The 22,467-nt window shown below is 38.4% G+C and overlaps 1 protein-coding gene across 9 annotated transcripts in view; it reads left to right on the top strand.

The window, feature by feature from the left end:
* The window catches only part of LOC107267014 (neural cell adhesion molecule 2), a 48,472-nt gene that overhangs the window by 9,207 nt on the left and 16,798 nt on the right, over positions 1 to 22,467 (top strand). For 4 of the 9 annotated variants that reach the window (XM_015738216.2, XM_025084302.1, XM_015738197.2 and 1 more), the window contains 2 exons: positions 8,952 to 9,046; positions 20,037 to 20,182. In XM_015738216.2, coding sequence (XP_015593702.1) covers positions 8,992 to 9,046; positions 20,037 to 20,182 — 201 coding nt within the window. In that variant the 5' untranslated portion in view covers positions 8,952 to 8,991. Of the gene's footprint in view, positions 1 to 3,708; positions 3,754 to 3,834; positions 4,025 to 8,951; positions 9,047 to 9,808; positions 10,922 to 20,036; positions 20,183 to 22,467 lie in introns of those variants that run through there. The other 5 variants (XR_003059494.1, XR_003059495.1, XM_015738224.2 and 2 more) reach the window with 3 other exon arrangements.

The raw sequence follows: 22,467 nt of genomic DNA, 5'->3' as shown, positions 1-22,467 counted from the left end.
AACCGACCAATACCTCAGTACTTCAGTCCTGCACCACTGCTGCCTCTGGCCCCCTCTTTCGCAACTAACTGACCCCACACTCCTTGTGACCTCTGTTACGTACTCGTTCCATCCTTATACCCGGTCATCATTTACCCCTCATCCTGGTACCACAACCTCAGGCTCCTCCTCAACCACCGCGACCAACCGACCCATTCTTTCTCTCACTCTCGCCTACTTGAAGTTACTCCCACCACTTGCTCTCTCACTGCGTCGTCCTTTGCGGGCAAAACTTTTCAAAGTTTTGAACAGACTTTTCTAATTTCAAAAAACTTTTTAATACTCCCACGACCGTCTGTCCTTTTACGATTCGATCTTTGTGCATGTGCTCGTGTACGTACATCGGGTATAGGTAAACAGTCGGGTCGGGTTGAACTTTATCTTGCTGTTAGGCTATATATTTAACGGCAACTGCAAGAACGATTAATTTTCCTAGAAACATAAAGTATCTTTTTATAACGTGTATTATTCTTTTACACCTGCGGTAAATGATGCTTGGCAATTGCTAACGTCTCTTTGACACAGTTTTCTTGGTACAGTCGCTATCAGTTATCAGATCCATTGTGCATGAAGTCCACAGAGCTTGCTTCAGGGCGAGCATACCAACTTAACTTCACCACGGCAATCGAATAGACTCGGCAACTTCAGTTTTGAAGTTCGTTCTGATCATCCTCGAATACAAAGTACAGTATCCCTGTTGTTGAAGAGACTCGATTTCTTATTCTTACTGCCGTATCGAGACTAACCGTAGCAACTATATGTTTACAATGAAATCAATATGAATATGGCATAATACAAATTTTTAGTGAGATAAGGTGTACAATTTTTTTTAAAAATAGTGTAACGACGTTTCACTCAAAGAAAAGTAATGTTATTTTATTTACGTCAAACTACCTTTTTTTCTAATCGATAACCATGAACTTTGAAAATATTAATTTTTGCTATGCCTAATATTTAGTTTAAAAATAAGTATATTTCATAGTGTGATTCACATTATCTTTCAAAATCTGGCATTGAGGGCCACTGACAGGTCTCTATGATAGCATGAAGAAAGTAACATCCAGTTGAATAGTCCGCGCCATTGTAGTTGATCTAGGGGGATATTACTTTCTTCAACGCTCCAGGGGAAGAACTTGTACCGTTCAGAAACCTGAGGGGTCCCGAACAATTCATTCGTTTCGTAAATGCGACATCGTGCGTGCGTCTTCGTTCTGTATTGCCGGCAAGCAATTGTATCTCGAAAATTGCGTCATCTTTTTTCACTTTTTTTCGCACATACTAACAACCGTATCAGGCTGCGTCTTTCAATTCTCGTCTCTCCCTGCAGGCTAACCTTTTCAGGGGAAAGGAATAAGACTAGCCTAACCGGCAGATTTCGTCGTTTCTGACAATATTAATATTTTTTAAATGTTTCATTTTCGTGTCATACTTATATTATCGTATAACTGGTGATAATGCTGTGCGATTTATTACATACAGATTTTATCACCTTGCGCCCTGCGTGTATTATTCATTTTTCTTCCCTAAGCTATAGTAAGTTTACTCTATGCTCCTACATCATTGCCAATTACTCAACTACGTCTTCACCAACGAAATTCGATCGACTATCTATTACCTATTACCAGTGTAGAAATTTATGAGGGTATGCTTTCTTAATGCGACCTTAATAAGGCTCTGATTTGATTTACTAGCGAGAATACTTGACCTGACCCTCGATTAGACTGCATTAGGGCACATTATCAGACGCCGTCAAGAAACTTGATAGACTTTGATAGATAAATGCTGAATACCTTTGCACAAGTCTGATCACCGAAGGACTTTACGGCATAAGAAAATTTCTAGAACATTATCCTGATTTGGTAAAAATATTTTATTTCACTAATTTTCATTAACCATACAAATAGAATATCGAATATTATTATATAAATAGATAAACTTGTGTCTACTACGACCTTTTTTATTTAGTTTTAATTATAAAACAATGCCATTACGCCATTCGTATGTTTGATGTGTTTTAAAAAAGTATTAACAGTCCGATCAATTTCAAGATACTTCCAAAGTATAATATTATATTGATAAAGAAGCCTCGTAAGGCTTTGCGGCTAAAGCGGTGCAATCCTGATCTGGTGCCTATCGGGTGTCCGGATCAAAGCTCAATCATAATTAAGGAAAGCTGATCGCATCCCGCTCGTAACCCTGACTAAATTTCCACATGGATATTATTATTATACGATATTTAGATCTTTCAACATTTTTTATCTTTTCTTCATAGTCTCACGGTGTTATCGAATCCACGGTACAGCTATAATGTCAAAATTATTCCATAGCGAAACCACTCATGTACAAGGAGGATTATATAACGTATAACAAGTTTGGATGAAAATCTTAAGGACGCGCGTGACTTTTCGTCTGCGCTCGAAGGCATTTACGTATGACTTACGCCCACACTGCATGCCCATTTACTGGTCTCTTTCAAAATATACGTGGTTCATTAAAATCGTCATATTCCCTTCAACTTTGCTCAAGATACTCTCGAAAATTAAATTTACTCCATATTAAACCATTCTGTAAGATTGTCTCGCCTTGAATTGTTATCTCGTATCATTAAAGTTAAGTTTGACATCGCTCCCACGAAATATTCATAAGTGCATTGTAATTGGATTATTTATTTTTTAATCATTTTTCTCGTTCTAAATAAAGATATTATTGCTAATCGTTAAATTCTATTTTGCTTTCTCTTTAATTCTTTATCTCCCTTGCCAACCAGAACTTTACCCATCCTATCACTTTCCAGGGAACCGAACTGTCGAGACCCGAATTCACTGTTATGGGGAAATTCTATGGGACTTCCATGTACAGGCGTGATTGATGCGCTTAGTCGTTCCTAGAACCCAACCTCACCTATTCTCTTTCTTCACCATGCCTGGAGTATATATTGAGTACTTTCGTGGGTTAATTGATCCGAACCTAAAGCCCACAAAATTAATGTCACACCACATATATATGTGCGATGCTACTCGGAAACATTGCTAGACTGCAAGAGTGCTCCATGAACTAGAGGATTCCAAACGTTTACATAAGCGTTATCTGTACCAAGATTTACTGATCGATAGACACTCCCACTGCACGATATATCGCTACTCCCATTTCTCTAGGGATTTGAGCACTCGACTCTCTGTATATCTACTCCCGATTAAAGTCAGACACTTGGATTTTGCATGATCTATAATGCAATCGCTTCGAATCGATAGCAAACGGAAGTCTCATAGCTTCTTTGTTGCTGAGGCCTTTATCCGATAAAATCGAACCTGATTGAATCCGTTACATACTGGATTACTGTAGACTCAACCGCAAAAAATAAAGCCGAAATTGAGAATCAGACTATTTTATTGGAACGTATATAAATCTTACATATGCGAATGAACTTTGATAATTGTCGATTTATTTCGAGTGAAGATACCTTGCATCTTTTTATTGATTTAACGTCGCTATGATGTGCCCTACGTATACCTATTAGGACATTATATAGATATTGTGACGAATTACCGACAGGTCGTACCTGCTCCATGGTAATTAATACTATCGATAGATCGCGCAAATATCACTTTTCCTCCTCCATTCGCTGCGGTGCCGTATTCCGAAGGAGATATCCTAGCTTGTCCCTTTTGACTGACAACCGTCTAAGGAGACACGTGTGTCAATTCGACGAGCCAGGTATTTATTAATTCATACCAAGAATATATTCTACATTATATTGAAAGATAATTTTATCCGTGAATTGTATCCGATTACCAGGTAACAGGGCCAGTGAATTCAGTGATTCAAAGGAAAAGAATAAGGCATAAACTATTATCACATGTGAGCAACGTGCGCAGCGAATTCACAATTATATTGACGACGCTAAATAGCTAAAACAGACTGTTAAGCCATCATAGTCAACCGCCACGTTGGACCTTTGACATGAAGAATCTTGAATTCAGATAAGGTTTTAAATCATGTATATTGTATGAACAATTCTAAGATGTAAAATATTCCGAAAGCATGAGGGTGAATGAATGAGAATTGTTATAAATGTAAGAGCTTTGTTATTTTGTTAAAATCTCATAATTATCATTGATTTATTTTTTTTTATTTTTTTTTTGCTATGAGAAACTCAATAAATTAATTTGTTTCGAAGTTCGAAATAGAAAAGAAATTCGTTACAATATATATTTCATCACGGAGACTTGCGTGTTGCGGCTGATAGATTCAGCATAATGTTTTATGTTGACTTATTAGTAGATCAGATTACATTATTTTCCTTTTTATTCATTGAGACTGTCATGTATATATACGTATAGAATTCCATGGATGAAATCATGAATATAATAAATGCCTTGTTAAGAATATTATATGAGCCTAACGAGGTCAAACGAATCGACTGATATTTATTGCAATAATACAAAGCACTAATGGCTAAACACGTTAAACTTGGGTTAGTAGATTTGAGCTCATTGCTCTTATTGACTTGTCGTAACAATCATTAATTTGATATGCCTAGGAAGTTTTAGGGATAAGCTCGTGATAAGAAAATAAACAAAATTTCACATATATTATAAATCGCGTACTGACTACAAGTTTTAGAAATTAATGAATTTTCGTTTATTCCAATATCTATGGGGAATGTGAACCCAATCAGGCATCTGATTCGGCTACAACAGATGTTAGAACGATAATATGGCAAAGAGATATCGTACGAAGGGGCGAGAGCCTCGTGTCGATTGGAAGGGTGCAAGAGTTTTATTGCTCTAGTAATAACGGTTGAGAAATCTTACTTCAGGCAATGCTATGATTCATGGTTTTCTCGGAGGGGCGAGGAACGTTCTAAAAATATCGACCAGAAAAATTACTTTTTTCAACGAGTCTTATATTGCTTTTTCAATGGGAATTAGTAGTCCAGTCTGTTTAACTGAACCCTAACATCCGTTTCTCTTTCATTGAATTAATCAAATTCTCTATTATTCAATGTTTCCGTTCTCATCCCTCGCAAATGTTAACCGTTACATGTCCCAGGCAATACTCCAAAGTATTAGAATCGGCCTAGAAATCTTGACATTTCCTCAAAATTAAAGTTTCTGAGTCGAACCACCGGAATTTTGATAAAATTTCAACTCTTAAAACTTGTTTGGATGGACCCAAGTTTTACTTACGTCACGTCATAAGTCCAATCACGTACCCCATGCCATAATGAAATTTTCATCCGGTACTTTGAACTTTTCGTGATTCTTTGACCTGATGTAACTTCGAACATTTTTCCTCTTGCTTGAATTTTCTTCAATTTCTGTAAAAAATGTAATTTTACGCTACAAAGTGCTATATCGGTAAGTAATTGTTCCCCGGCAATACAACCAAATTGGTTTTGCAGGTAATAAAAAAAAACAAAGTGATGGATTACGATATAGTAGAATATATGGGCGTTACATGGTAATATTCAAAATGTCGTAGAACCCAATATGAGAACAAAAGTTATTGTATAACCTTCATGAAAGAGAAGAAAATGTAATGTCACGTTCCTCATATATGGGCACCGACGGATTCCGTGAAAAATGTGATAGAAATTGGCGTTCCGTGCGACAGACCAGAAGTTAACTTATTAAGCTTCAAATGATGTCGTGGATATTACAAATCACTGATTCGGAATGGTCAGAAATGAAATGTCAGGCTGCGTTTGATTCTCGACGTCGGAAATCCAACAAATAAATCATTCGTTTCTACGGTACGAGATGAATCTACCGAAACGAGCGTACTCCTTATGACGTAACACACGCAAGTCCAAAAGATTTCGCGCATGTGACTAAGGCTACCAAATACATTAACGAACCAATAGCATTAATCGACGTTATAAACCATATTGTATTGCACGTGTAGAATGTACTGACTTTACACTGATCGGATATCGCCCATCCGCACTTGCTATACACGAAATTTTTTTTAATTCCTGTAAAAGACATTTTGGTATGAGAAACAGGCGAATAGAATAAAAACACCCGATGGTGTCACTGACAGTGCGCAAAATTGAGCTATTTTGAAGTGCGCATGCGCAAAAAAAGCCCTAGTGCGGAAGATAGAGTATTGCATATGCGCGCGTGCGCCAACTCTTTTTTTTTTCTTTACTGTTCGGAAATGGGGCACTTTACGCACTCTATACATGCTTCGAAAATCAAACTTTCCAAGCAGGTATCACAAAAAAGACTTTGCGCAATGCCGATATGGCCTTGTCATCGTTTTGTCTCCCAGCTTGAATTATATATGTATAGCTGGTAAATGCGATTCCAGAGACCCTCGACAGAATAAATCACAATCTCAAACTCATTTAGCTCACTCTTCCCCTTTCTCCTTTTTTCTTTTCACTGTACCTATACCTTGCAATCGTCTCGCTGCTCTTTCTACATTACTTCCTTTTTGTGATTCTCATTTCCGTTTTTTTTTAATTATATATTTCTCACTTCCTCCTCTTCCTTTGTACATTCGATCAACAAAGTTTTTGAACCCTAAGTCGAATAGATTGATATCTCTCCCTCCCTCTCTACACCCCCTTGTGTCCTTTTCATCACCGAGCAAATTTTTTTCGATTCTCGCTATGCCATCTTCTTTTAATGTGCCCTTAAATCCGAGTTTAATGTGAAAAATGGATGACGCAGATAATCCAAGATTAATACCTATTATAGTGTATCATCCATTCGCGCAGTAAGCCGAATTTTAATCCTTTCAACAGCGAAATTAGTCACGACATGAATATTCCCCTTACGGATGATTTAGTCGTATAGTAAAAGGCTTCTGCGTTGATTCGAAAGGCTGCTGTAACGTCGTATCAAAAAATATGTAGATAAGACAGACGAGAACCTGGACGAAGCTCTTCTCTTCCACTCGATCTCACTCTTTGCGCAGTTAGACCTCCAGGAAAAACAAACACCCTTTATCTCTTGATTCCCGACACGACGATTTCTTTATTCGAACCCAGCAGATCGTGGATATTCGCGATATCGCCGAGCTGCTATAAATGTAACGTGATAAATTCTTGGGCGCGGAGGATCGAAATTCTTGAAAAATAATATTTCCAGTTCAATCAGGCCAAAAGCATGCGGCAGGCGAAGAAAAGGGGGCGGCATCGAAAATTTCCTATGTTTCATAGCCGCTGGCGTGCCGTTATTAATCTTGCCCACCGACCGCCAAGGGGTTGCCTCTTTTTAAATTTTAGACGAAGCTGCCGCGGCATGCATTCCTGTTAGGAGTTAAGGAACGAGCGTAAAACTTATGCGAATCCGTTTATCAAGCTACTGTGGGTCGGGAGACTCCACCCACGTTATTGCAACACCGCAGTCCCGCATTATTAATACCGGTTCTTGCCCGAGGCGGGTCCCTTTTTGTTCGCGCGAGACTGCACGAGGGGTTGCATTCGAGGGTGGCGAAAAGGGACCAGTTAGAAGCGGGGTGATGCCAAAGGACAATGAGGGGTAATAGTCTGCTCGCTTCAGCCCCATCCTCAAGTAAAAGTTAACGCATCGATGCTAACAACTTCTTCGACGAACCTTATGAAAATCGATATATCGATCGAATACGATACATCGATGCTTTCAAGCTTATTAGTAACCTCGTGAGCGAACAGCCAATGAATACAAATACGGATGTCGACGTCAGCCAAGTGTCGCATGAATATTCACCTTTTTTGCGATTTCTCCACCGGCTAAGTAATATAGATACCTGTACGCCTCCATATATATGGAAAATGGGGTGCGAACGTCGTTGCCATGGACGATGTGAAAAATCCCATAGGTATTTCTACAGCCAGGCGGAAACATGATATATCATCGAATAGAAACATGGATATATGTGACGTGTCCTCAAAACTTATTTTTAACGAAGGTGAGTTTATTTGAATAAATAGCCATAGTCACATGGCCATATAAAGGGTAGGGAAGATATGGCTGAACTTGCAATACCTAACCTACTGTAATGCAATACTGCCTTTGGAAACCTCAGCACTCTTTCCCGTCTTCCCTCAACATTCCCGATCACTTATATGACCTGGGTCAAAAACCTAACACCGGTTTGAACCCATACAACCCACATTCCTTTGTTCTTTGGGTTTGCCGACTGAAGTGTAACAGTAGTGTCAACCTACGTGATCTTAAAGGTGGAGCTTTGAGGCCAACAGTAAGTTCAACAATAGCGCGTGAACACATATTTCGTCAAAAAGAGGTTTAAGGACTCGATCAGATCAATGGTAACGGATAGGGAACAGCAGGCAGCGAGCAATGGGCAGGATGCTTTGAGTTTGATTTATCATGTCAACAACTCAATGCTATTTAGCTATTGGTCTATCTACTTGCTACCTGCTGCCTTTCGTGATAAACTTTGATATCGGATAGATCATCCTGCGCACTTTTGCCTCATCTCGTTTTCTCTTGAAAAACGCACCCTGCAAAATTAACCTTGTGTGATACAAAGCGTACCCGCTTTCGTGCCGCCACGTGACCGATTTTAATTCGATTTTATGCAAATGGTCGCTTCGGGCTAATTTTGCGTTTAGAATATAAATGCATGAATTTACCTCGAGTTTCGCTTCGTACGAGAAGCTGATCCGTAACGTAACCTTTACTTGTGATCATCGAATCCTCTCTTGCATTCTCATGCGACTATACGTCCGCCTGGATAGTCCTTTTCACATCTCGACTCTATTTGATATCCGATATTCGATGGGAGCTTTTACTTTTTCTACTCTATAGTAGCACTCGAGCTTTTTAACGGTGCAGTGAAGCTACTCGTAAAAACGACCGTACGCGTATGCACAAAGCAAACTTGCAACAAGTATATACGTGCATGCAAGGATATTTTCCCTGCTTGCGTAATCATTGCTCCCTTTTATGTTGCAGCCTTCAGAAGTTTCACGCTGAAGACTCGGAGGAATTCAGGATGTTCACGGTTCTATTGATTATTCTGGCATCGCAGAGCGTACATCGATCGACAGGTAATTTTCAACAAAGTGAGAAAGTTCTTACTGTTTCTTGTAATAGGTTTTGACGTATGACTGATGGTTCTTTTGAAAAATTAATTCGTATGGAAAAATTCATTTTCAAACTTTCTGTTCTTTTCATCGAATTCCGATAGTTTTTAACATTTTCGATTAAGATTTTCGACCTTGATCGATCACTTATCAGTTTCTGAAATATTAATTACAATGTCCTATTTCCGCGTTAATCTTTAAATTAATCCTAATTTTTTTCTCATGCTCTTCCTATAGCCCGTTTTTCTTAGTCACCTTCTTTTTAGCGATTCTGAAAATTTTAATGTAACTTGTGAGAGTATTTTTTCCACGTTATTTTCGATCCATTCACAAACACGAAAAATAGCACTCGGTACCCTAATGCTATCTAAACATCTTACGTTTCTATAAACAGTAAGAAAGGAATAAAATTCTAGCTTCTCTTCATCAAAAATTAAATTCTTTAATCGCATCTTGTACTTTTAACATCTATAAAGTGTGCTCTACCTGTAAGATCTTTTATAACCGGAACTCAACCGACCCGTACACCCACGATCAGGTAAGCCTTTTACCCATATGTCCCTTAACACGTATGACATTTTCACTCCCTACCCATATTTACCTTCCGCTCTAGAGAACATTTAAAAATAAACACTGGCTCAAAGCAGCCAAATGCGCTACGAAAGCTATTCAGCGCTATAGGGAGAAGGGAAAACTGGCAATTAATGAACTTTCATTCGGTAACAGAAACAAATTGGATCCTCGTGGAAGTTCACGTAAAACCAACAGTCCCAGCGGGATGGGCGTAAATCGTTGAAAATCAGTTTCGGCAGGAGAGGCCTCACTTCATAAACCATTCTAATCGAGGTTTTGAAGGCAGCAGCCTTAATCACGAGTGGGCAGACGGCAGACTTCGGAGCTATCTCCATCGAGGGAACACGAGAGAACTTTCTCAATTAGAGTCTTGCCCGATCGACCAGGACCTTATTTGTATTCAGACGAGGCTGCCATTGTAGCGAAAGCACGACGCCGGCTCGGTCCTCTATTAGAAGCCCACAGGAAAATCATTAAAGTCTCTGCCTTTTAATCAGTCAATGCAGTTCTGCTAATGATTCGTAAATAACAGCGTCACTGCGCGTCTCGGCTGCGAACAGGAGCTATACCCTCCAACCAGACATTATATAGTGCGTCCACCTGGCATTCATGAATCGTGTGTGAAAAGTCCCACCACACCAAGTGTGTTTTTCTCTTGCTACCGTATAGTGGATGTATTCTTGTTTGCTTGAACGATCCCGAGGACTGCATTTTTCTGGATAACGGATTGCACAGCGAAAGCGGAAAGAGAGAAGGAAGAATAACCGAGCTGAATCTCGGTGAACTGAATATATGCGAAGAAACAACAATACGTATTATTCGCAGAGATGCCTTGTTCTCGACCCCAAGATTTTCTTCTGTTTCTGTCTGGAAATACGGATACAGAAAATTATTATTAAAGTAGTTCTATCGGTATGCGTACGAACCAAAAGTTTCGACTGCAGCGTATAGTAAAACCCAACCCTTATATATATAATGCTACTGCCTGAAAACTTTTGACGGATCTTGTACAGTCCACATCTCCTCACAGAAAAAGACCTCATGCATGAGTAAGTCTTTCTATACATACAGTGTGCGTCGCTATAATCGTGGCAACAGTGCGATCCCCTTGAGTTAGCTAGTGTAGATACTTAGTATTTGATACTCATTTTTCGTTGGAGTCAAAAGAAAATGTCTGATCAAGTACGGTATAAAGGACGATTCGAAAAAAAAAAAAAAAATACGTGATAAACAGCTCAAAGCCGTTACGGCTGCGTGGAAAGCGAAGTCAGCCAAATGTTAAGGAGTCTTGCATAACCTCATGGATCAAGCACAAAAATCTGTATTTGAAGAGAGACGTATTGTCGACATGGATAATATTGCCGAGCATTCGAAATGTGTTCAATGTAAAAAAGATAATTTCTTGAGAAAAATAGTGGAGGACACACGAATGGATTTAAATTCCATTTTGCATAATTACATATTTGAAAAGCAAGCATTAATCCATGTTTTTAATATATTTTATTAATATATTCTAATAAATTAAATAAGTGTAATTCGAAAAAATTATTATTTCAAGTCCTTCGCAGAATACCAGAATTCAGGCAAAAGTAAAATTCAAATTTATTGACTTTGAATCGTCGCCGTCTTCCGATTCGAAATAACTTCATATTTTTTATATGACGATATTTCGGAAACCAAGCGGTTAAAATTTGTCATCTTTTTTCAGAATAATGCCACAACACTACTTTACACTCCACTGTTTTTATTTAAAAATTGCAAGATCCATTTAGCAGCTATAATGCAAAATGTGATAGAAGTAGTATCCTTCCGCGTGTTAGGTATACAAAGTACGTACAAAAAATGGTAATCTTAAAGGCAAATATCTAATAAAATAAATGGTGGATCGACTTTACAATTTAGGAATCGGTTGATAATAATTTATTGTGTCTACAAAATATTAAAATTTCAGAAGATTTGTAAGTAGAGTGAAAAACGATAGAAGTACCGTAAGGTGAATGATGGAAAAGAATTTGGTGATCAATTTATTTTGCATAGTGTATTATATGTATATCGACTATCGTGATGAGAAATATAAAGAGATATGAAGAACGATGTATTTCTCTAATTTTTATGTCACTTATCCTTCCGTTTTTTCTTGCGTATATTGTTCAGTAACTGTAAGTTCTTTTTTTTTATTAAAAAAATCCCACGTGGGTGAGATTTTTTTTTCGTATACAGGAAAAGGTAATAATATTGGAAATGTGATAAGTATCTGAGATATATTACCAGTGTGTTATTTATACTTTTTTCACATTAGAATTGTACCAGAAAATATGAATACTAAATACGTATTTATACCATCGGTCGTAAATTATTAGCTTTGCTATTGCGGTAAAGATAAGAATCAGAGTGAATAAGGTAAGATCACAGAAAATGGATGATAGAAAGTATAGAGGGTTCCCGGCTCGCCCCGCTATAATTAATTTACCCAGAGAGCCGTCAGGGAGCGCTGGAGGGCTGGAAATTTCCAAAAAATTAGGAGTTCTGATCGGGAATCGAACCCGATACCTTCGAAATGTGAAGCCTGGCACTTATCACGGTGTCGCCTAACGCCGAACGTCCGACCTGACAACTCCTATTTATTTATTTTTCGATCTTTCTTAGAGGTAGTCACTCCGGCTTCGTTAACGCCACGTTACAAAACGTAACAATGAAATACCACCTACAAAAAAAAAGTCAAAAACTTTTCCTTGTATCGATATCACGTTCGTGAGATCCTCGCAATTCGCGAAAATAAAATACTTGCAAGCCACCCTTTCATCTTTTAAAATATCACGGTCGCAGTTCCCGAAGAATAATAAACGTATATAAACGTAAAAGGCGTATTTTCTCCCGCGGCTAAAGTAGCAACGAAATGAGTTTTAAAAGTAAGCACACCGCAAGGGAAAACGAAATGATTATAATAAGAGCCTGCTGGGAGCTTCCTTAACAGCGCGAATATATGCGAAACGGTAATGACGAGTAAACTTACAATAAGTTTAGAACTTTCAACGACTAAATATGCTTTCCTATCGTGTGGCAAAGTGGCTTCAAGCGACGCGCGTACATTTCGCACAAGGTAGACTACGTTATAGCAGGACGCAAAGATCAAAGGGAAAACCACCAACTTTCTCGTCCTCCAGTCCTGACGAACTTTTGCACATGAGCACCCTGTCGAGGTGTTTGCATAGAATGTAGCGCGGCAAAGCAGAATTGGATGGTAGCACGAATCATGTAAGTATCTAAATAGTGTAAAGCGTGTCAATGGGTGAGAGCTGATTAAAAAACTACGTTAGCTGATGAGGTCAATGAGGCTGATAAAAAAAATAAAATGCGAAATCCGAAAGCCATCAGAAAGTTTCTGCAAGCTATGAAAACGCGCCTTAACGAGCAGTGCTTACCGAGAGATTTATACTCGAAAATATATTTGAACGATAGACAATTGGATCCTCTTTATCCGTTGAAGTTTGTCAGAGAGACAGATATAGGAATACTTCGTAAACAAGATTTTCAAGGAAAAGTTGACTATGGTGCCTATTATTAAAGATCATTTTATTTTAAGACGACGCACACTATATATATATATGGGAGTATTTGTGTATGTGTTTACACGTGTACCACGCGTGCACGTGCTCGTCACTGTGAAATCTAACGACACTAGATGACAGTTGCAAAACTTTCGTAACGAGGGGCATTCATGACTGCCAGTCAGTGATATCAAGTGTGACGTAGGTATAGATACAAATAATGATACTACGTATGGCTAACAAATCAGGAGGGTGATTCTTGAAAACTTTGGTAGCACATTTTTTTTATCCAACTGTTAGCGCGATGTTTGTTTTACTCATTTGACCAACAGACGACAAAGTTTTTTCGCATCGATATTGGCTACTTTCAAGTGGCATATATTTAAGAATAAATAGTCCTACCACCTATTTTCTATTTTATATATTCTTTTTCTGCTCTTTGTAAGCATTGTGCGTCCCATGTTTCATGATTTTCAATGTGATGCTGTTGGTCTATTTATATACGGCCAACTAAAATTTGCTGTACTGGATACCCGACTAATTGCAATGCTGTACGATAAAATTCACGTAACTTAGTATTTCCCTCTTTTGTTCTTTTTTAACAATGTATTGTTAAACTAAGAAGCATGATATTCGAAAGTATAACAAAAAGAGGGAATTAAAAAATTACATCATTTGTCTTGTCAGTATACAGACAAGAAAATATAAACAAACATAGAATGTTGAAGTAACAGAATATGAAATAAATAATTACTAAATAAATGTATATAGCATTTTTATACATGTAACAAAACGTCCGTGGCGTTGGATTGCATTATGTTATACAATTTCATTTATTTCTATCGTGGGAATATTTTTTTCTATTTGGAATCTTTAAATGGATTCGAAGGGATCCACTCAAAATTTGATTGCTACGGGTCCCGGGGGCGCCAACTACGAACCTGGCGAAGCGCACTAGAGAGGCAAAGGAATAATCAGGACCGGAGCACACACCCTGGAAAGCCAACTACGGGGGGACAGTCGTCGAACTTCTTTACGATCCAGCGAACATAAGGAGATTACAGTATCGGTCTGGAACCGTTCATCGAAGAAGTAGAGGTCAATGAGAGACCCACCTCTCAAAACTAGCACTGTAGCCCTCGCAACGACAAAAGATGCCAGGATCTGTTTCATCAGGATCGTCGAAACAATTGAAGATCGCGAGCGCCCTGGGGAAACCAATATAATCGCGAATACGATTGGCCTAAGCAATGTATTACAGCGCGCATTTAGGAAAGCCTCCAGATTATCGAAATTCCTAGCGAGACTCACGATGTGATCGAACCTAGGGACAGACGTGTTTTACGTTTTAAATGGTTTTGTGTCGTTTGTTCTAGTTCTGTATAGTTTATTGTATCGTAACCACTAGTGTTTAGGACACTGTGTTTCTAAGGATATCTGAACCGATTAGAAGGGCGGTGAGTGACGCTTTTGGTTTTGGCCAAGTTGTCGGATTGTAAGAGAAACTGACACTCAGAGTTGTTCGAGACACGTCGCCTTACGTATTTCCAGCCAAACTTTGGATCCAAGGATTGCCGAAACGGTGAAGAATCTCTTATCGTTCAATATCACTTTGGTTTAACGTTACGGCCTCGACAGTCCACGCCTCATGGAATCCTTTCCCTATAGCTCAAGTATATCGTTAGTCCTTTAGCACCTGCTAACATAAAATTTTCTATAGTATCCTTTAGCTTGTACATTCTGTGTAGAATTTGTAAAGTTTGTTCTATTAAATTTTTTCTGAATCGAGGCATATTTCAGTTTTATGCAAATTTGTATATTTTGTTCAGGAACCGTTTCATCAAAAACTCATGTTTCGTTAAATAAATCGGACCAGTTTGTGGTTACGTATTTTAATCTAGCAATTTACGTACGTGTAGCGCCACTTTAAAACGCGAACCGGATCAACTAACGAGAAAAGAAATTTCGCTGTAAAAACTATATTATCTAATATTGCATGTTGAAATGAAATTGTCGTAAACTGCAAAAAGAAATCTCTGACGCAATATGCTACGCATTGATTATGACTGATGGAATGACGATTCACGTGAAAATGAAAACATTATAGAATTAGGCGGAAAATTGGAAACGCGTAAAAGCTCGTGGCGAAGAGGTTTTACTCAATAGGCCATCTGTGTCGACGCAGAAGAGAATTTTATTACCGATTTAACGAGCCATAAGTGCTCAAACATACCTGTTAGTACCCCATCCGTTAACCCTCATCCCTAATCAAACTCCTTTCAGTAGCGATCAATAGTCCCCATTGAATAATTGAAAAGTTTTACTCCAATGGTTAGAATAACTACCAGAGGGATAATTAAATGACAAACTTCTATTTCCCTTACAGCTTGTACCCATGTATTTATACGTTGCTACACAGTCCGGTCTATGCAATCTCAAGGAACCGACTGATTTATTCTAAACTCAAAGTTTACTCCCTTACCGCAGGGCATAGTTACATTATAGGAACAACATGAGACACGTTCCGCATGCTGGAAACTACTAATGGAACATAAGGAAAGTGCACTAACTCGTTAACGTGTCTTTCAAATAATTCGAGGAGTCTGCACAGTATTATGTAAGATAACTTAATAGTTGTCTACGGCATGCAACTGACACACTCTGACCTCCCGTAATGGGAATCTTGGGTTTACTATGGCATCCGATTCAATTTTACTTCAAGTAGCGTCCAAAGAAGTCCCTAGAGATACGAACGGAAATGAATCTTAAGATGGTCATTTTGAATGCTACCTGTATCCTTATAACCTACAAATTAAATTAACGTAATAAGCTTTTCTTGATTTATCGTATTCACACGTAAGTAATAAAATTGCCTTGTAATCAGTAATATATGCACGAGCAGGATACTTTAATTGGCATTGTGAATTTTCTGTGAAGCATTCCAGTTCAGGAATTTGTGTTGCATCGGAATGAGCGAGCAGTTTTAAAGCATACGCTCTAATGGGTAATGTAATTTAAGACGCTCGTCAACCGAGATTCTGAGACTCCAAGAATTTAAGACTCGATGGAAGTTGGAAGATGGTAAGGTGGGGAAGATAGGGAAGGATGGATGGAAGCAAGTAAGGCGAACGTCGAGTGAATCTTAAATTCTATGCGATTCCTCCGTCTGCATAGTTGAGTGAATAACTCGTGTAATTACAAACGACCCAGTTGATAGATGCATTTCGAACGTAGCCATAGGACGAATATTTATATGATTACTTTAATGATAAAGTCACGATCACTTTCAACTTGTCCAATTGCCATCTAATAAATCAATACGACGTACCGAGTCCATTACTGTTTTAAGGATTCGCTAGAGGTATTGTACAGTCTCGGTTAAAACTTTTCAATATGACTCTAGGGTTATTTCCGTTAACCATAATCATCCTAGAATATCTATCGGTACTGATATGAAGGAATACGTTTTTACGGAATAAACTGGATAACCCAATTTTTTCGTCGACGACGTGGGTTCTTACAAATGGCGGATATTTGTTCACAGGAAGAGGAAAAGCTGAAGAAGCTTGAAAAGCGCCGAATCTACTGTGTCCTACAGAAGTGAACTCTCGAAGTCTCTCTCTCCTGGGAAAAGAAATTCGTTCTGTTCCTTTGATTCTTCGTAAATGCTTATTCGGGATAGAAGGGGATAGGATTTTCTTGGCTTGTCAAGCGAAAAAATTAACCCGGGTAAGAATGTATTAAAGCATTTCTCATGTGTACTCGAGCCCAAATCGGGACGGAAGAGGGCTTCGGGAACTGTGGTGCTACCACTATTTCTTAGTCAGGCATTAATCAAGCGCTACTCAGGATATTATAGTCACGGTTTAAAGATATCATGTCCTAATGTAGCCTGATCGGGAAACCCTTTTCCAGAAGCCATATTTCCTCATTCGGGCTGAAATAATGTTAACTACTATGACCCCGATCAGGTTTTAATAAGATATCTATATTTGTGCAGAGGGCGCATTAATCGTCGTACGTTCCTACTGTTACAGTATACGATGCTCTAAATTACATTCAGATAGCACTGTACAGTCAACTATGTACTCTTTGCGTGTGTCAACCATCAGTCGCAGCGTTATTGTCGTGCAAGATGGATTATAAAAGGCAACGAATTCGAACGCAAACGCGGGTGCGAAAATACGAAAAAGTGTATTACATGAAGCAACTAAATTATAATTGCTATAATAAGGCCTATGAAATTGGCGGGGAGGTAAAAACGTACAATTCATATTTGACAGACAAAAGATCCCTACGTATATCCGGTGTAATTACCAATCTCTTCAATTATTTCATGTCTGACTCTGCTGAAGCCAATAACGAAGTGAGTAATTTGCTGGAGTCAGAACAAGTGTAAAGTGGGAGTAAATCTAAGTTTTCATGTGCCAGTAAACATTTAACCAGACAAATTAGGAATAGTGCAAAGTCAAGAAGTGAGATAATTTGCAATCACGTACAATATTGTTCATGCTTTTGGCAGTAATGCCGCGAATTATGAAATTTGGAAAATGCTGCATTACTATAATAGCGCTAATGGGGAAGATATAAAGATTACCTGATTGAGGCTACAATAACATTGCCAGATCATGTGAAACGCGTTACAAACCGGATGAGGCGCTTGTCTGCTTCCCGATCGGGACCAAATTCAGCATTAGGGAACTTTTTACGGGTCCTAAGTTCTGCCCTGTTAACATTTCTACCTGGGAAATATTTAAAAATAAGCTTTATAAAAACTTTCATCCAAATATTCAATTTTCAAAAGCAGGAAATAATACATAGAGAGAATCTTGGGGAAAGACCAGTACGTTAAATTTTGTATTAGGTTAGTAGCATCGAATCACTGAAAACATATTTCCATATATTTCAATAACCGTCATCTAGAATGAACGATAAAGGCAATCAATCATATAAACTTTATGCTTTTGAGAATAAAACGTAATATACATAGCGTTTCAAAATCCTTATCTACAGTCTATCACACAAAATCAAATTCCAATTTAAAATTCATAAAATTTTTCCAAATTGTTATTTCTCATTATTATCATGAATAATTATTTTTTCTACTCTAAACTCACTTCAATAGGACTTCTCCTTTCAAAAAAAAATTCTTTCACAACGGCTTCGCTAACCTATACAGTATAAACACTTATTGAACGAGAAATACGAAATTCATCTTTTGTTCTTGTTCTTAAGCAAGAGGCAATGAGACCTTAATAAAATGTCACAAAGGAGTGTTAACACTCAAGATTTATCGAGCTTGCACAGTAATATCCGAAATGATGAGGTAAACGAACGATCCAATAGCAATAAGCTAGAATATCCATTTACCTCGGGTTACGATACAATGCAAACTCATAATGCGTGCGTTAGAGAGTAATAACGGCCCTTGCGAAACGAGAACAAACGGTACACGTAGGAACGACGTATGGGACAGGGTTTGAGCTGCATAAGGGTAGTTCCTATAGTAAATCGCCACGAAGAACAATATTTTGCGGTGGACGTTGCTAGCGAATGTGGACAAAACAAATAAATCGCAGGTCAAAAAGTTCAGGGCCCGAACAAGCTGAACTTTGCCAATACGTAGTGTGAACCCACCTATTCACCTTCTCCAAGCCAAAAACGTTTTCTCGCTTTCTCCCGCCACCACAGACTACGTCACACCTCGAAGGATCTTTCGTCCAGGAAGAAACTTTTCGCCTCCAGTATGTCCTTCGTTTTAGTCTTCACTAACCGTGCTAATAAATCCCTCACGGAAGGAACACTCTGGCCTCTAGAGCATGTCTAAAACCCTCGAACAGGACCAATTTACTGTAATTGTTATCAGGAAATTTCTCCTTTGATTTGAGAGTCACAAAAGAGAAACAAAGACTTTGAGTTGAAGTGAACCCTCTTTATCCTCTGGGGTTGGAAGATGAAACCCTTAGGATGAAAGAACCCAATGCTGCAGTAAGTACATGATATACATCTTCGTGTATAAATGTACGAGGCTGGTAATGAGTCTGTGATAATATGAAAAAGATCTGTAATTCATTTTTTAACAATGGTAATGACAACAACGTATACACTGAGAAAAACATATTGTTAGATTAAGTGAATTAACAACGTAACAGTAACAAATACGACCACGAAGTGGTCACGTTAAACCGTAAAAAAAATATTATGATCATTATACTTTAATATTGTGCGAGTTTTAGAACGCCTTTAAATTATGCTCCAATTTTATACAATATATTGGTAAAAAATAAGTGCAGAATTTAACTTATAAGTTATAAGCTATAATAAATTTAATTCCAAGCCAGGTTGTAAGTGGAGAGTAAATTATATCCCAATTTTCATAGTAAATTTTAGTAACGTGTTTGTTACCGATACCTATCACTGTATACCGCCGAAAGTTTAGAGATAATCCAAGTTATATTATTTCCGCAGCCTTTGCTGGCTTATCCACTTTCTTCAAGATTTCTCAGTACCAGGTAACAGAATATCGTACGAACGAGACACTCCGGTAGTAACACGAGACGATATATCCAACTCGCTCAGATGATTCTCTAGTGAAATCAAACTGACACACGCCATAACCAAGAAACCTGACGATACATTTATCCTCTTTAACTCTCTCATCCTCTCCAGCTTCACCGAGTACCCGTGCATTTGTCCTTTGACACTTTCCGATACGCGAGAATATTCTCCTGAGGTTATCCGTCGCGATGTAAAATGGGGAGAAATAAAATATATATAAAATGCGAAACCCCGAGATTCCATTCCGCTCATACGAATTGTCCTTGATGTTGCAGAGGCCGTGTTACAGCGCAGACATCTGGCAAACAATCAAATCGAGAGGGATTGTCTGACGTTTCCCGAGCCAATTAAGGAGGTTCTAGCGCAGACGGGAGGTACTGCTGTGTTACCATGCAAGCTCACCGAACCCAGCGTCGGCATAGTAAGCTTCCTTTATGTCCTTAAATAAATAATCTCGAGAAACTACTAGGTATTCAAGCCGCAAGCTGCTTACTGCACCAGAAAGAATCCAGGATGCTTCTGCGTGCAAAACCATCCAGACCGCCAGAAGCGCCGACGTACCACATCCACCTTCAAGCCACGATCTTCTACGACGCTACGTCACCCTACGCTTTGTCGTATCGTTACACTTCTGTCGTTTCACGTAACTTTTAGCCATTACAATTCCATCGGTGTCTCTTCTGCACGATTGAAAAATCGTCTGTGGCAACAGACAAATTTTTTTATTTTTCTTTCCTTTTCTTTTTTCTTACTGCTTTACCCTCGTCTTTGCATGCCGTCAATACTTCCTCGCAAGATATCTATAACGTGAGAACAGAATTTGTATGAAATCTTTCATGTCCAAGATGCAATTTTATAGCACGGACACCATTGGAAAATCATAATCACGTTAATAGTTAGTGCAGATTACATGTGCAGTTGTATAAAAAATATGTGTTGTAAAAAAAAGCAATATTTCTTTCGGACGTAATATATCTACCCAAGTAAATTATATTGTTACTAAAACTTCGGAACAATCCTCTTGTATCTAATTTCTCCCAGTGAGAAAGTAGATCCTTTATAAAAGGGGTATATGTATATGTATACTTTTTTTGTATAGCTGTACACTTGGGTCTCGATATCATTGTGAAATTTGAGAAACTCTTTTGCATTTTAACTCACAGGAAGATGCTCGTGATATCGTCCATATTACGTTTTGGCTAGTTGAGTAGAATATATAGCTGATATATACAATACTAAATTATGTACATATGTATTTTTACTATGGATGTTTTGGGGTGGTACTCACTGAACCTATCACAGTCGTTCCATCCATCAAACAAGCAAGGACGATCGATTGTAATCGTAATGAATTCCGGTTCGTAAATTCAATGTTCGGTATCAGGAGGGGTTGGCAGGTCTGACAGTAGTCCGCACCCTCAGTGCCTACCCCTAGTGGGATTATGCTATAGAGGATCGAAATAGCTATGGGAATGTGAAGCAGTGTCAAGAGTGCGATCAGGATCGGGTCTGGGTAAATTTCCTAGGAAGAATTGGATTGGTAGGAATAAAGTGCGAACGGAAGGGGTTGAAAGGTAAAGGTTGCAACGGGATAGCTCGAAGGATTAGACGTGTTAGAAAGAAATAGAGGAAATAGTGGCCGAAGGGAGAGTGGAAAGCTCTCTTCGTTTTGTTTCGAGCGCCTGTGTCTCTGACAGCAGTTAATTACAGGGCCTCCAAGTCAGACAGATAACGGCTCTGCGACACTGTGCTTTCTCTATTCAGGGTGCTACCCGTTGTTCCTTTTTAACGTGCCTCCACCCGCATTATGGTTTATCGTACTTTTATATATACTTTCTAGTCGGGATTCCTTTCAAAGGTTTACAGAACGTGGCAGAGTATTGTCCACTAACGGATAGGGAAAGTCTTTGAATTTTAGAGATGCTTTCATCACATTATGGGAGAGGAGGAAACAATGCGTGCTTAGTACTTCAATCTTATTCGTGCACGGTGACAATTTTACATTCAGTATTTCTCCGAAATCCTCGGTAAATATTATCCACGAACCTCGCAACACTGGGACACGGTATTTTTTTGACAGCGTAGCAAATTTGCCTATGCAGCATAGTTAAGATCCTCGAGTCAAATTTAAATGGTGGTCAAATTTGCCTGCTTTAAGATAACGATTCCTATGAATGTTGGACGAAAATAAAAACTACACTAATGCCACAAAACAGACAGGAAAACACGACGTACAGATCGATAGACGCGATAGTTTATGGTAAGACAGCATTTCAGGCTCTGATGATTCGTGTGTCTCCCTACAAATCGAAGTTTCCCGAAGCTCACTGACCGTCTACCACTACAGCTTCAAATTTGTGTGAAATTTAGTAATTTTTATGTTGCTTCGCAGCATAAACACGAAAAACTATTTAACAGAGTAAAACTTACGACTGTCCATACATATTTTAGTGGCTGGCTAGAACTTCTTCTAAACTCAACTGATTATGCAGTATACAATATTTGTAGCATATTTTCCAGATCTCAAACCTTTACCACCCAGCATAGTAAAAAGTATATGCACTATCTAAAATTTTTCTTTTTTACAGTATCACTGTACAAAATTCTACATCATCCCTGGTTTACCCTGTAGTTACACTGAAAATATTATTTATACTGCATTACACTGTAATTTTTAATAGAAAATTCTCTACATGTGTAAATCGT

Source organism: Cephus cinctus, unplaced genomic scaffold (assembly GCF_000341935.2).
Source record: "Cephus cinctus unplaced genomic scaffold, Ccin1 Ccin1_scaffold0025, whole genome shotgun sequence".
Taxonomy (NCBI): Eukaryota; Metazoa; Arthropoda; class Insecta; order Hymenoptera; family Cephidae; genus Cephus; species Cephus cinctus.
This window is presented reverse-complemented; position numbering and strand designations above follow the sequence as displayed.